At 33.6% G+C, this 14566-nt stretch overlaps 3 protein-coding genes across 7 annotated transcripts in view; 2 read left to right on the top strand and 1 right to left on the bottom strand.

Annotated features, from left to right (window-relative positions):
* Window positions 1–4045, top strand: part of LOC117235448 (protein-tyrosine sulfotransferase) — a 181135-nt gene extending 177090 nt beyond the window's left edge. For all 3 annotated transcript variants that reach the window (XM_033497477.1, XM_033497478.1, XM_033497479.1), the window contains 6 exons: window positions 660–793; window positions 928–1036; window positions 1293–1487; window positions 1886–2139; window positions 2284–2481; window positions 2564–4045. In XM_033497477.1, the coding sequence (XP_033353368.1) occupies window positions 660–793; window positions 928–1036; window positions 1293–1487; window positions 1886–2139; window positions 2284–2481; window positions 2564–2672 (999 nt within the window). In that variant the 3' untranslated portion in view covers window positions 2673–4045. The remainder of the gene's footprint in view (window positions 1–659; window positions 794–927; window positions 1037–1292; window positions 1488–1885; window positions 2140–2283; window positions 2482–2563) is intronic.
* A 977-nt stretch (window positions 4046–5022) lies between these two features.
* On the top strand, window positions 5023–10848 carry LOC117235446 (DNA topoisomerase 2-binding protein 1-like). 3 transcript variants are annotated; one of them, XM_033497475.1, is made up of 25 exons: window positions 5023–5175; window positions 5251–5390; window positions 5485–5617; window positions 5683–5790; window positions 5858–6064; window positions 6141–6357; window positions 6428–6565; window positions 6641–6720; window positions 6806–6975; window positions 7050–7188; window positions 7246–7375; window positions 7443–7637; window positions 7699–7880; window positions 7950–8116; window positions 8186–8391; window positions 8465–8598; window positions 8669–8899; window positions 8977–9039; window positions 9110–9273; window positions 9354–9475; window positions 9537–9601; window positions 9683–9817; window positions 9898–10098; window positions 10191–10420; window positions 10529–10843. In XM_033497475.1, the coding sequence occupies exons 1-25, from the start codon at window positions 5068–5070 to the stop codon at window positions 10749–10751; spliced, it is 3888 nt and encodes a 1295-aa protein (XP_033353366.1). In that variant the 5' UTR covers window positions 5023–5067; the 3' UTR covers window positions 10752–10843. The 3 variants fall into 3 exon arrangements, with proteins under 3 accessions (XP_033353366.1, XP_033353363.1, XP_033353365.1); XM_033497472.1 differs by having other exon boundaries at window positions 5068–5175; window positions 10191–10460; window positions 10499–10848; XM_033497474.1 differs by lacking the exon at window positions 5023–5175 and having other exon boundaries at window positions 5251–5386.
* On the bottom strand, window positions 10571–13372 carry LOC117235447 (cytochrome P450 6k1-like). Its single transcript, XM_033497476.1, has 6 exons — window positions 12938–13372; window positions 12616–12854; window positions 12285–12506; window positions 11922–12199; window positions 11207–11396; window positions 10571–11111 (listed from the first exon to the last, which is right to left on the bottom strand). The coding sequence occupies exons 1-6, from the start codon at window positions 13348–13350 to the stop codon at window positions 10951–10953; spliced, it is 1503 nt and encodes a 500-aa protein (XP_033353367.1). The 5' UTR covers window positions 13351–13372; the 3' UTR covers window positions 10571–10950.
* Between the last annotated feature and the right edge of the window lie 1194 nt (window positions 13373–14566).

Below are 14566 nucleotides of genomic sequence, written 5' to 3' on the forward strand. Positions count from 1 at the left end.
TCGTAATAGCAGGCGAGTCGTTTGAACTTTTTCCATGATCGAATCGTCATCGTTTCGAAAAAGAGGTGACGATTCCTCCGTACAAAATTCAAAGCGTATCGATCCTAGTTCGAGGCTTACGAAGTATCATCTTCGTAAAGTTCGTTCGTTAGGCGATATTGTAGGACAAGGCAGAAACTCCTTCGTTGCCGAGGTTTAATCAGACTCGCATAATTTTAGAAGAAATCGTTCGACAAACTGCATACATGCACATGGCTAGCAGAAACTTCTCGATCATTCACCGAGCAACTACTATCGTCTTCGCTAACCAACACCAAACCAAACAAGAAATTATCGTCTATCTTTATCGCTGTTATACGGGAATCTATGTTTTATCAACGTTTTCTAAAAATATGAAACCGAATTTTCCTGCATGAACGAGTAAACTTTTTCTGCGCAAAGTTACTGGACCTTAAATATCGGATTTTACGTGTTCTGCTCTTAAAATAACCATCTCTGCTTTAATCCTCTGTTTTAATTATAATCCCGTTGTAAAATAAGGAGAAAAACAGTTCTGGTCGTGTATTTCGATGGACGTAAAAATTGAAATAATTAATTCACGATCCTCGCTGATGAATCGGTTATTAAATATAAATATTAACGACGGGTATATTTTTCAGAAATACGTGGTGGGCCCGTTCGATCACAAGAGATACGCGTACGATCGCTACATGCCGCTAATTTTTATCGGTGGCGTGCCACGATCTGGCACTACCTTGGTACGCGCCATGCTCGATGCACATCCCGATGTCAGGTGAGTTCCATACACCGGACAAATCGCCAATTATCGGCGGATACGACCGACGTTGAGTGTTCTTGGTCAACATTATCGTCAAAAATCAATCCATCGTTCGAGTATTTTATACACGGATAATTTTTCATCGACAGGTGCGGACAGGAGACACGGGTGATACCAAGAATCTTGCAGATGAGGATGCACTGGCTGAAATCTGAAAGGGAAAATCTGCGTCTTTCGGAAGCGGGCATTTCGAAAGAAGTGAGTATTTTTAGTAGCTTAGATCATTTTATGCAAACGATTCGTCTATACGGTTGATCAAAATAGAGTCTTTTGAACGACTCGTTCGATATTAAAATCAAATAAAAAGAGAAAAATTGATAATACGAAGTGATTGGAGCGACGTATTGAATTTTAAAATTATTCCTCGGTAAAATATGAAAAATTTGACATGTTCTTCTCCTGTGATTTTCGTGTCTAATTAACGATATTAATGAGAAAATAATCGATTGTTTAGGTAATGGACAGTGCTATAGCAGCATTCTGCCTGGAGATAATAGCACGACACGCGGAGCCGGCACCGCGGTTATGCAACAAGGATCCCCTCACTCTGAAGATGGGCTCGTACATTCTCGATCTCTTCCCAAATGCCAAGTTTATCTTCATGATCCGCGACGGTCGTGCCACCGTGCATTCCATTATCTCGAGAAAGGTATGGCCCGATCGAAGGCTTCGACCTCCGCCCTGTCGGCCATTTCGGCTGATGTATGCAAATTTATCCCACTTCATTCGCGAATATTAAAATGAGACGTACTCGTCGGTACAAGCGAGAGCGAAAAAAGAGGACGAACAGGAATTTACGTATTTCTTTTATGCAAAACAGAATGAATCGAAACGAGATGTAATGGCAGCATGTAAAATCATGCAAATCCAAAAGCAACTCGTCGTAATCTTGTAATCGAGTGGATCGTTGATTTTATGCGCAGTTGATCGAATATTACCTTATCGTTTCGAACGAGACGAAGGACGTATATCCCTTTTCGAATAACTATACAGATCGATGGTTGTTCTACGTAACTATAACTATATAGAGAACGATTTGTCTTTCAGGTGACTATAACAGGATTCGATCTGTCCTCGTATCGACAGTCGTTGATCAAATGGAACCACGCGATATCTATAATGTACGGCCAATGTAAAGAAATTGGCTCGGACAAGTGTTTGATGGTTCCGTACGAACAACTGGTGCTACATCCGCGTGAATGGATGAAGAAGATTCTCAAATTTTTGGACGTTCCTTGGAACGAGTCTGTGATGCATCACGAGGAATTCATTAACAAGCCAGGCGGCGTGCCATTGAGCAAGTAAGCGTATACGTATGTACTTAATTGGTTCGATGAAAAATTAGGGTTTAATAAGAGACGAGACCTCTGTTGAAATGATAAATGCAAGACACGAAAATGAAGAAGCGGTCGGGGACTAAAATCTATCGTATTTTTGGAATGTAGAGTGGAAAGGTCGTCGGACCAGATCATAAAGCCGGTCAATCTGGAGGCACTGACCAAGTGGGTAGGCCACATTCCGGATGATGTGGTCAGAGAGATGCCTGACATCGCGCCGATGCTTTCTGTGCTCGGCTATGATCCTTATGCTAATCCGCCGGTGTACGGAGCACCGGACAGGCTGGTTAGCGAAAACACCAGACGGTATGTAACCAGATAATCGGGCAACTTTTAATTATATCATTTCCATCGGTAAATTCTTGACTAGACATCGTTTTCTTTTCAGGGTGCTAGCAAACGGTGAAGTATGGGCAGCCAGGGCACGCCAGTTCTCTCTAGAGAAGCTGATTGAGCTGAGCAAAGAGGACGAGGCTACCAACGCCCCAAACGCGTGACCTCGGACACATCTTTCCCTAGGCACGCGAATCTCGAACCCGTACAATTTCTGTAACGTCTAACGACGGTCTTGGGAGAGCCAGTAACGAATAATACTACCGGAAAAACGCCAGATGAGTGCGGTCTTTTTCATGCGAAGTTGTTTCTCTAGATCAGAGCCACGCTCGGACGTCTTGTCAAGAGAATATATTCGAGGACAGTGAATTGTAACCTGGCGAACGAAAGGGACGCAAGGATCCGTCTAGTTTAAGGTTCACTCTCGATTATATGTACATGTTCAATCTCGGCCCATAAACACGGAGTTATAGATTGCTGTGCAATTTTTCGCATACGCGAACGTGATTATTCTCTCTGTACAATATATGTTAACCGGTAGATATTCATCTTCGATTCGTACCGAACGCGTAACGATCTCGTTACTTTCCGTGATTCAGTACTATTCTTTTTCGACGAATTAGATGAATTTTCTGCGATACATGATTGCACAGTGCGGAATACAAGCGTACTGAATCAAGCAAAGTGCAAACGGGAGAAGAAAATGCCATGCTAGAGTTTCTAATTGTTTCGGTATTGTTTGTTCTTTTTTATTATCATGAATGATATAAATCTCGCCGAGTATGTGCTATGTTGAAACTGTTTCTGTACGATTTCGTCTGATGGCCAGTGACAAGAACCTATGTATGCTATGGAGCTCCTATGTAAAAAGTGTACAAGGTGAACGTGCTGAATGTCCTGGAAAGGAAGCGAAAGTATTGTATCGATACGAACAGGAAAATCTCTGTACAATATTTTGTATTGTGATAGAAATGATTTCTATGACGTTCTACATACAAACAAAATACGCGTTTTCGTATGTAATACTTATTTCTTAATGAGACATGAACTTTGATCGATCACGGGATAAAGGAAACTTTTGTGTTCCCTTCCTTCTCTGCTTTTTGTTAACCTTTTTTCTACATTCATACATTAACGAAAATCCGAGCTGGTAAACTGGCGAGAACTTTATCTTTCTATCGTATTCATTGTATTATGTATATTAGCGTGATCGTGATTCGATTAATTGCAAGAAAATTATATTTATATGCTAACGAAACGTGAAAAAGTGTACCGAATTAACAATTGCAAAGAAAAAGGGTGTCGAAGAAGCTATTCCCTGAATTTATGATTTCGTTATTGACTGTCAATAATGATGCGCAGCGAATGTTGCTGCAAGAGCTACTACGATTGTAAGAGGACCGAATAATGTTCTTGATTGTTGTATCAACCGGCACTTGATACAAATGCAACAACTTCGATGTGGCATTATGTCATTCGTGTCAACCGTGTTACTGTCTATCGAATTATACAATTAAATTATTTTAATATTACAAAACCTGCAGCTATTCCTTTCCCTCCTTCGAGCACAAAATTTTAATGGAAGAAAGTAAGTATGAATGTTACATACCAAACTGAGAAACTCGAATAATTTTGATTTTACAAACTTGGAGTTAGATTATACACATAAAACATGCTAAAAAGAAAATAACAAAACAAAAACAATTTGTCACATGATCGTTGACGCAGCTGAAAGGGGACACAAATTTTGAAATTTTAAAATCAATGATGCCAACTCTAATAAACTTAAAATAAATTACACTGTTAACTGATGGAACATAAAATTACATTTTTGCAATAGATATTTATTTTATTCCATATTTAATCGGAATAAAACATACTCTTTAGTAATTCATACAATATTTTAGTAGTTCATTTTATTTTGTATCATAACTTTGTTCAGACTGTAATGAGAACGAACATTGTACTTGTTTAAAATCGCTACAAAAGAGTTGTGAACTATCTCATAAATATATTAATGTACTATATTTAATTTAAAAAAGACATACGACATACTATTTAATTGTTGACATTCGTCTACATAAATTAAATTCTTTTTAAAGTTTTAACCATAATTATAGAAATACTAATATTGACTTGAGTAGTAAAATTGGGCGCGAGATCTTCCACATAAGTAACTGTGGTATTAATATCTTACCATTTAAAAATTTTAACAAAAAATTTAAATAGAAATTTAAATGAAATATTAAATATTGTTTTATTGGGCGTAAAATAACACGTCTCTTCAAAATTAGCGATCCTTCTAAAATCTATTTGTGAAAGCAATCTAACCTATCATCACGACTATTAAACTGGTAATACCTAAACCTTAACATAATTTGTGCAGTATAATTTTTTAATAAATAAATAATGAAGCTTTCGAGTTGTTTTAGTTATAAAATGTGTAATGTGTAAACATAAGTCTCTGACATATAAACATTTTATTTTTTCATTGAATATCTATTTGTCAAATAAAAATCGTATCAGATTCAAAGAGACAGTGAAAGACAGTATTTAAAAATGACGAGTCAAGGGAGCCAAATTGTAAATATAAATGTCTATTTTATTGTATCAAATGAATATAATTCTGAAGATGATTGTGGTGAAGATATGTGTCATGCATACAATGTTAGTAAATTCATTTTTACATAAATAATAACTTTTAAGCAACAGTAAAAACAATGTAATGAATTGATCTTTTAGAAATGTTGTGAAAATGATTTACACCCAATATGGATCAGTGAAAAAGATTGTAATAAAATGAAACCTAACAAAACTGATGTCTTTGTAATGGAAAAATTCGAAGGAGATACATTTAATAAATTAAGAACATTTAAATGTTCGTAAGTAGGAGCTTAATTACTGATATAATTAGTAACAGTTTAATGATACTTTGATTTTTTTTTAATAGTAGATAATGTTATTTTACTTCTACAGCATAATTGGACCAAAATGTTTATTAGTTTGTTTTAACAATGGAGAACCAATTCCAGAAGGGACAAGCCCGGTGTATACAACAACAATGAGAGGTCTATGTGTATGTGCTTCTGGCTTATCTTCAGAAGAAAAGGTATACCCATTAACTGTTTCTACGCGCAACAAAGAGGAAATTATCAAAAAATCTTATTATTACAGGAACATGTACAAAAATTAGTAGAATATATGGGAGGAATTTTTACAAAACAGTTACGTAGTCGTGTAACACATCTTGTAACATCATCTGTCATGTCTGCCAAATATGAGGTAAGTAAATTTATATCGGTAAAATTACATAGATATTCTTATCGTAATGTTTATTTCTTTTTAATAGACAGCAATAGATATGAAAATACCAATAGTTACAAAAGAATGGATTGAAGCAATCTGGGAAATGAATTTAAAGGATTTTGTTACACCACATGACAAAATGTTTGATAAATATAAAGCTTCTGTGTTTCTTAACTTAGTTGTAACATCAACAAATCTTCCAAAACGTCAGAAGGAAGAAATTAAACGTTTAATTAACACTAATGGAGGAGTAAGATATATAACTTTTTAAATTTTTATTTTCTTTTTTACCTAACTATTGTCTTATATTATTATTCTCTTTCTAGATATTTATGGGTCCTTTGGATGGCGCAAAAGTGAAAGTTGTACTTGCACCTGAAAATAGTCCAATAAGTGAGAAGCTTAAATATGCAAAAAAAGCAAATATTGCTTGTTTAACACCAAATTGGGTATATGAAAGTATAAACATTGGCTATGCTTTGCCTTTTAAAGACTACCTAATTAAGACACTAAAAGCATGTTCCACTCCAGAAAAGTTCAACGGTAAAAATATTTCTTTAATGTTATAAATCTATAGATTAGTAACTGATATTACAATTTTTTTAATGCACAGTATGTGAAAGTTTTAATTGTTCTACGATAAGCTCCATAACATGTGACACACAGCAAGGCAATTATATAGATGAAACCTCAATAACAACAATGAGCAATGTTTCTACCCTCGATACTTTATATAACAACATTTCTACTGGTTAGTATTATAAAATGCACGAAAGTGTCTTATAACAAGGATAAATTGTATTTTAAATTTATTTAAATTTCTCAGTTTCTACAACTACTACAGTCTTGGATAGACTTACATTTAGTGAAGCTAAAGCGGCTGGTCCGTTTCTAGATGGTTGCAATGTGCGTAAATTACATAAAAAATTTGTCATGTTCTATAATATTGTCCCATGATATTTCTGTAATCAATTCTTGTTTTTCTCTTTAGATTTACCTAGCTGGATTCGCTTCTAATCAACGGGATAAACTTAACAAAATATTAAACGTAGGTAGTGCAACGCGACTTGATGATATATCTGACGCTCTAACACACGTTGTCGTCGGGGACGAAAACAGAGCAGCTAGTGAACTAAAACTATTGAAATCGAAAAGATTATGGTATAATGTTAATTTAATGTCTATAAATATCTATTTAGAATTCTGTAATTTAATACCATGGATATTTGATATAGTCCATACATATTGACATTGGAATGGTTGGAAGAAAGTGTCAAATTAAAACGGCCCGCGCCAGAAGAAAATTTTTTATGTGGACAAAAAAATACTGTAGTTCAAAAAGTTACAGAGCCAGCATCACCATTAAGTAAGAAGGTAAATACATAAAAAATATAGTATATAAGTATTTGACGTGTGCATGTATTTTTGCAGAATTTACAAATGCTACAAAAACCGAAGAAAGTTTCTATACCGTCTTTTGACATAGACCGAAAATTGGCGATGTTAGAAAAAGAGAAAGAATCATCCGATCTACTTCAACATTATCTTCAAGATACAGCTGGTAATATCTGTAAATAATTGGTTACATTGTTATAAAGGAAATGAATATATATCTTATTTATTATCAGATGCAACAAATGATAAAACAATGCAAGAATTTTTAAAGCCCGATACACTTGTTTTGGGAGAAGATAATGTTAAAACCTTGGTAGATGATCATGAAAGTAAAAAAAAATGCTTAAAAGAATCTATAACACTCGCAGCAGATGATACTGCAGTACCGATTAATCAAACATCTACTATGAATGATAGACTATTTGAAGGTAATGCACTAGTAGAATATGTATAGCAATGAGCTAAAATAATGCTAAAGTATACATATAGGTTTGACATTTGTCGTAACTGGCTTCAACGAGGAAGATAATTTTGTAGTTGAAACTATAATGGCAATGAATGGAAAAGTAGTTTCAAGTACGTTCGCTGGTATTCCAGATTATGGTGTAGTACCAAAATGTGGCGCACCTTTAAAACATACAGTGAATGAAATCGTTACCGATTTGTTTATTGTAAGTTTAAGCTTTTTATTTCGATATTTATATTTTGATATATCTTTTAATATTAATATTTTTTTGTAGGAAGATTGTGTAAATCAGGAACAAATAGTTGAAATTATGTATTATCATAAACCTCTATCTATAAAAAAGCATTCTACTCCATTATCAGACTGTGTTATTACAATGAGCACATATGTTGGAGTAGAACGAACGTATCTTATAACATTAGCTGCGGAATTGGGTGCCATGTATTATTCTTATCATACACCTTAAAGATAACTAAACTGAATCAAGTATTAAAGCATTGTTAATTTTAGGTGTCAAGATATTTTCGTTCGTAAAACTAATCTTGAAAAAAATATATGTAGAAGCACCCATTTGGTTTGTCCGACACCCGAAGGAAACAAATATAATGCTGCAGTGAAGTGGAAATTACCAGCTGTTACTGCAGAATGGTTAAAAGCCTGTGCAGTTCAATCGAAACGGGTTGACGAAACACCGTTTCTTGTAGGAGAAACCATAGGTACACAAATATTTAACACATCCATATTAAATATGTATACACAAATTTTTTTAATATTAATCCCTCCTCCAAGCTCCTGAAAGACCAACTGAAACTAACGAAACAGACGCAAGTTCACTTAAAGTGAACTCAAATCAAATGGATCTACCAACTGAACCAGCAGCTAGGAACATTATTACTCCAAAACGACATTTATCAAATTTACAAGTATATATATAGTTTTACATATTTCTTTTATTATTAATTTGCGATTTATTAGTAAAAATATATATTATAGAATCAAGATGGCAGTTCCGGCGATAAACCGTTAATAAATAAAAGACTCAGTTTACTTATGAACAAAACTCCTCAATCACAGTTTCATATGTCTACGCCAGAAACAACATCTAGTCAAGTATCCAGACCCAATTCTTCACCAGACACAAGAAAAGATTGGGCAAAATGGGTTGATAATTTTCCAGAGTCAAAAATAGAAGAACCTCCTTTAAAAAAAAGGGCACTTAGTACAGTTAGTATTTGTTTTAAGCTTAATTATGTGCATAATGCATAAATATCTAATAGATATTAACATAGTTGAATTTATAGCCTCTTTCAGAACTTAAAAGACAGTTATGGCAGAAACTAAAAAGTGAGACTTGTGATCCAGAGGTAGCATGCTTTATTTATATATAATATATATATATTGATATATATATTAATAAATATTATAACATTACAGCGGAATAATGCAGATGAGACATTATCTCTTAACAACGATCAAGCGTCAAAAGAAGCACCGGAAGAAGCAAAAGATGATAGCAAAATAACCGCTACTACTCCCATTAGGAAAAAATTAGAATTCACAGATGAAAATAATGCACTGCCAAATAATGAGATTAATATGTAAGTTAATACATAAATGTGTTTCACAATTTATGTATAAAATTCTTTATAGACCTTTCATAGGATTTTGTTTTTTATAGGCAAATTGCACAACTGGATCAAGTACTTCAAAGAGCATCAAGTACTCCGGAGAATAGGTATTCTCTTTCCGGAGAGAATGCAGACACATATAGCGCTGAATGTTCCGATCCTATACAAAAATGTACGTACATTTATATCTATTTGTTAATATCTAATTATTTAATATATATTCTTTGTTATAGTTATTGTAAAAGATTCTCAACCTGTCGATGCTATTGTATGGGAAGATCCCAGCCACTCAAAACGGGTAGGTTCTTTTCATAAATCGATTCTATTTTGAATATTTGATATCAATTAACCGTAATTATAAACGTTGCTCTGTACTAAGTTGATAACGCATGGAGAACAAAATGAAAGTATCGCACACGAAGGATATACTATAAACAATGATGAAGAAGAATCCTTAGAAGAAGAAATTGAACCAGTAAAAAAGAAACCAAAATTCATGCTATCAGGCATGAAGGTATATTAATTGTTATATCTATGCATTATACATATTCAATACGTATATGCATGCATAATATTTTATATTTATCTCAATAGGATAGAATATCATATGAAAAAGTGATAAGAGATCTCGACGGTGACGTATCATCGGATGCTTGCTTTGATATAAGTGCAACACATTTGCTTTGTATTAGACCATCAAGGAATGAAAAAATGCTTGGAAGTATAGCATCAGGAAAATGGGTTCTACATTGCATGTATTTGCGGGACTCTGAACAAGAAGGGAAATTCCTTGATGTTAGTATTGATTCTCTTGATCGTTATCATATTTTACCTATATTTTATGTTTACGAGTAGTCTTTTACTTCACTCCAATTGCTTATTGGCAGGAAGAAAAATATGAATGGGGGAATCCAAAAAGTAAAGGCATTATACCGGATCCTAGTGACAAAATTGAAGAAACAATCGCAGCAGCCGCGTATAGATGGAGGCTTAGATTATTAAAAGAACCGAATAGGCCGTTTCACAATATGGTTGCTTTGTTATTAGCTTCTGGGGACAAATACGATCAGTTTAAAAGATTAATCGAAGCTGGAGGTGGGAAAGTTGTCCAAGCACGGTAAGTTTGTTTTTTTATTAAACTCTTATTATTTACATATTATTTGTTACATGTTATATATGTTATATACAATATTACATATTATAGTTTACATGTTATTTGTTCTAGACCACCATACGATACAAGTCCAACTGGAAAGAAGATTACTCATTGTTTCGTGAATCCTAAACAAGCCAGTCAACCGATCGACTGGGCAATGTTGGCCAGTAAAGGTATTCTCTGCTTTATGCCACAATATTTAAGCGATCATCTTACTGCACAAACCCCATTAAATCCACGAGAATGTGTAATTGACGAATTTAAGAAGTATTTAACATTATTACCGAAATAAAACGTTAACAAATAACGCCTCCAAAAGATTTTGTATAATAGTATTTACAAATGTATATCTGTATATAGAAAAAATACATATGTCATATTTTATTAAATAGATTCTTTATTCCTTTATGACGTTCCCTTTTGTTCCTTTTTATGGAAGTATAAGAAGAAGAAGAAGAAAAGATATATTTTTCAATAATGCGATAGATTCCTTATAGTTTTGTAAAATTTAACCTAAAGTCTTCCGTTACTGTCAAGAAAACATTACGAACATCAATGCCATCTTTGTTGCATGTGGGATCTAATGAAATTTCGTAATCTTTAAGTATCGCAATTAAAGCCATACTACTTTGCAATAGACCGAGTCGTACTCCTACAATGAATATGTCATTAAAGTGTAGAAGTTAACAATATTATATTAATTTTACAAGAATATTTTATGTTAAATAATGTTAAATAAATATTTACCGACGCAAACTCTTGGTCCATCGCCAAAAGGCATGTACGTGCATTGTTTGATATTATCTTTATTTTCATCGCTAAATCTGTCAGGATCAAAATGCTGTGGATTTGAAAAATATCTTGGGTCACGGTGGAGACCCGTTAAAGCCACATAGACGGGTGTACCTTTTTCTATAACTGTCTCAGTTCCTGGAATCTAAAAAATCTATCATTTAGAACGTTATATGACCAATGAAATATTCGACTACAGCGTGTAAGAGATCTTTAACGGTACAAAAAATAAGACTCTTTTTGTCTTATCTTATAAGATAATAATATGAACTCATATATTATAAAAGAAGAACAAAAGAATAACATCTCTGTTATTGTGGCTATATATAATATTTTTTTCATTTTTGAAACTTATAAAAGACTCGAATAAAATACAAAATTTTGATAACAATCGAATTAAAGGAAAATATGATCTTCATAAAAATTTTTACGAGGAAAATAATCCGTGTTGTTTGCTAAGAATTGCATGTCCTTCGATCTTGTTTGCAATGGTAAGTAAACAGTTATTCGTTTCCTTATTTGTTACATAATAACTAAAACAGTTAGATAATAACTAAACACACGCTCGCAAGAAAAAGATACTCTTCATATTTTAATATTCGAAATATCCGAAGAAAATATTTCGTTGAACAAGTTTATAACGAATCATTATTCTAATTTGTCGATTTACCTTGTAGTCTTTCACACAAATACGGTCAATAAGTGGAGCTGGAGGATAAATTCGTAGAGTTTCCGAAATAACTTGATTCAGATATTTCATACTCTGGAAGGCCTCGTAAGTCATTCCATGTTCCTTCAATTTCTCGTGAATTTCTTCTCGCGTTCGTTTCTGAATCTCCGGATATTTAGCAAGTTCGTAAAGCGTGAGGCATATAGTTGTTACGCTTGATTCACGACCAGCAACGAAAAAGATTGCTGCTTGACTCACTAATTCATCGCCCTCAAGCTCTAAAGATAAATCATTATTTTTTTTAGACAAATTACACGCATAAGAGAGCTAATCAATGGTTAAGATTAAATATCTAGCTCTTACTCAAATCATTTTTATTTTTCAAATCTATTAAAGAATCGATCAAGTCCCCTCGCTTAGCTTTGGTCATATTTCTGGTATCCATAGAATTCCAAAATATTTTACGGAAGTAATTTGTAGACGATCCTAGCATTTGACCGGCAATCCACTTCGAAAATTGTGGAAAGAAGAACATAACGCTAAATTGGATAGCACGAAGAAACGTTATTCGAGTGCCTTCTTGAGCTTTTACGAAAAAGAAAAGAAGAAACGCAATAAATGTGAGATCGTTCAAACTTGCAAGAAAACAATAAAATAAAATAATACACAGCATCGAAAAACATTTGACAAATACCTTTTTCAAAGAATTGTACCGTTTCAGGATCGAACGAATTTACTTTAATTCCAAAAGCGACGGAAGATATAATGTCAGTCGTATATCTCAAGGCAATATCCCTTACGAAAATAGTTTTCGTTTTCGCGTCATGTGAAAATTGCTGTTCTAAATATTTGATCATTGAACCAGCGGTTTCGCCGATCAAATGAAAAAGTTTCTTCATTTTCCCGCTGCTGAACACCGGCGATATTTTTGTTCTAACAAGAGTACACGTTCGTCAATAAATTCTTTTGCCATGCTCATAAACATTATTTTGATAAACGTTTTAAAAATTAGAAACCTCATTTGTCTCCATTCCGGATTGTGCATCGTGAAGAGATTACTGCTTCCTATTTTATCGCGAATCGATTGAGCCGTGAAATAACGATCCGGAAAATAATCGAAGTCCTTGACTAAAATCTGTTTAATTAATTCCGCATTTCTCAATAACAAGAACGGTTTGTGGAAAATGTAAATTCCAAGAACATCGTCGTTGTCTGAAGCTTCACTGTGTAGATCACCGATCACAATGGACGGAGATTTCTTAAATTGTATCACATCTTTTACGTTACCAAAGAACCAGTGGGCAGGTAGGGTAGGAACACCTCGTCTTTGCCAGTAGGTACGTCTATACTTTACGTATAAAAGCAGGAACGTCACAAGGATGGCGATCGTAAGAAAAATATTGAGAAAGCAGGAGTTTAGTATTGCCATCTTTTGATGACACTCTCCCAGCTACTTTGAAATGATACTGATGGAGTCTGGTTGTCCGCACTTATATAAGATTGGTCATCAGTTGAGTTATCTATAGGTGATACTTGAAATTATTTTATAAAATTGGAGGAATAATGCATAGTTTTCTAATTATATATTGAGCATATATAAATTCTTTTATATATTCTTTTTTGTAAAATGAGATGAAAATATTTATTATAGTAAATAATCATAATAGTAAGAGTTTATTTATTTACTTTAGTATTGGACACTTCGTGTTTTCGTTAGAACATAAGCTGTATCAATGACGTTTATAATAAAACAATGACTGTGCATTTTAAATATATGCATTCTTCATGCAGTTAGAAGATAAAACGTATCGGATAATTGGATCGGTCGGATAATAGTCCAGCCAAATTAACATTTTTTTAGGAACAAATTGATATCGAGGATTTTCTTGTAAAAAAGGTTGAAGATGTTTATTATGATATTAAATAATCATAAAGGTAAAAATTTATTTATTTATATTATTATACAATGCTTTATATGTATGACAACATAAGCTCTATCGATGACCTTTACCAGTGTTTATCGAAGAATGACTATGCATTTTGTATACATTCCATTTATCTGCTATAATCAGTGGACAAGATATGTCATATAACTGGATAATAGTCGGATAATAGTGCAGATCATTCGTAATTAACATTTTTCCAAAAACAAATTAATGGTAGAAATATTTCGTATGATATGACTCGGAACGATATTGAAAACAAAATAAGCGACATTTAATAAGCTCCTCCGGAGCCCCGTGAACAAAATATCAACTGAACGAGAAAAACACGAATTCTTTTTACGTTTTGCTTTGTATCTTATAAACTATTGGTCGTACGTGGAAAGTTCCGATAGAGATAGTTGCAGTTAATAAAATTATCTGTAAAGTGAGATCTATTACGTTACGATAAGTCCAATTGTTAGGTCGCAAATTAATAAAAAGCGCAAAGAAATCCATTTTTAGTAGGAAATGACCACAGACACCTCCACGCACCGTTTCTAACTCGACCGCGCGAAAACGGTAACTAATGGAACAAATCGCATTATCTCGGCAATTATAAAATAAGCTCGAGTGTAGTTAGACTAACAAAGGCTCAGTTATATGTTCATATAATTAACGCATATAATTAACGTTCGTATAAAGAAGGAACGGATAAACGAA

The sequence above is a fragment of the Bombus vosnesenskii genome, unplaced genomic scaffold (genome assembly GCF_011952255.1).
Source record: "Bombus vosnesenskii isolate JDL3184/JDL3185 unplaced genomic scaffold, Bvos_JDL3184-5_v1.1 scf7180000013316, whole genome shotgun sequence".
In the NCBI taxonomy this organism is placed as follows: domain Eukaryota; kingdom Metazoa; phylum Arthropoda; class Insecta; order Hymenoptera; family Apidae; genus Bombus; species Bombus vosnesenskii.

What these genes read in the sequence shown, in the direction of transcription:
- LOC117235447 (XM_033497476.1), bottom strand. Translation starts at nt 13,350, where the DNA reads ATGGCAATACTAAACTCCTGCTTTCTCAATATTTTTCTTACGATCGCC. An exon ending in CCGGAATGGAGACAAATGAG is followed by an intron (nt 12,855 to 12,937) that starts GTTTCTAATTTT and finishes TACTCTTGTTAG; the next exon opens with AACAAAAATATCGCCGGTGT. An exon ending in TGGACCAAGAGTTTGCGTCG is followed by an intron (nt 11,112 to 11,206) that starts GTAAATATTTAT and finishes TATTCATTGTAG; the next exon opens with GAGTACGACTCGGTCTATTG.
- LOC117235446 (XM_033497475.1), top strand. Translation starts at nt 5,068, where the DNA reads ATGACGAGTCAAGGGAGCCAAATTGTAAATATAAATGTCTATTTTATT. An exon ending in CACTCCAGAAAAGTTCAACG is followed by an intron (nt 6,358 to 6,427) that starts GTAAAAATATTT and finishes TTTAATGCACAG; the next exon opens with TATGTGAAAGTTTTAATTGT. An exon ending in ATCCCAGCCACTCAAAACGG is followed by an intron (nt 9,602 to 9,682) that starts GTAGGTTCTTTT and finishes CTCTGTACTAAG; the next exon opens with TTGATAACGCATGGAGAACA.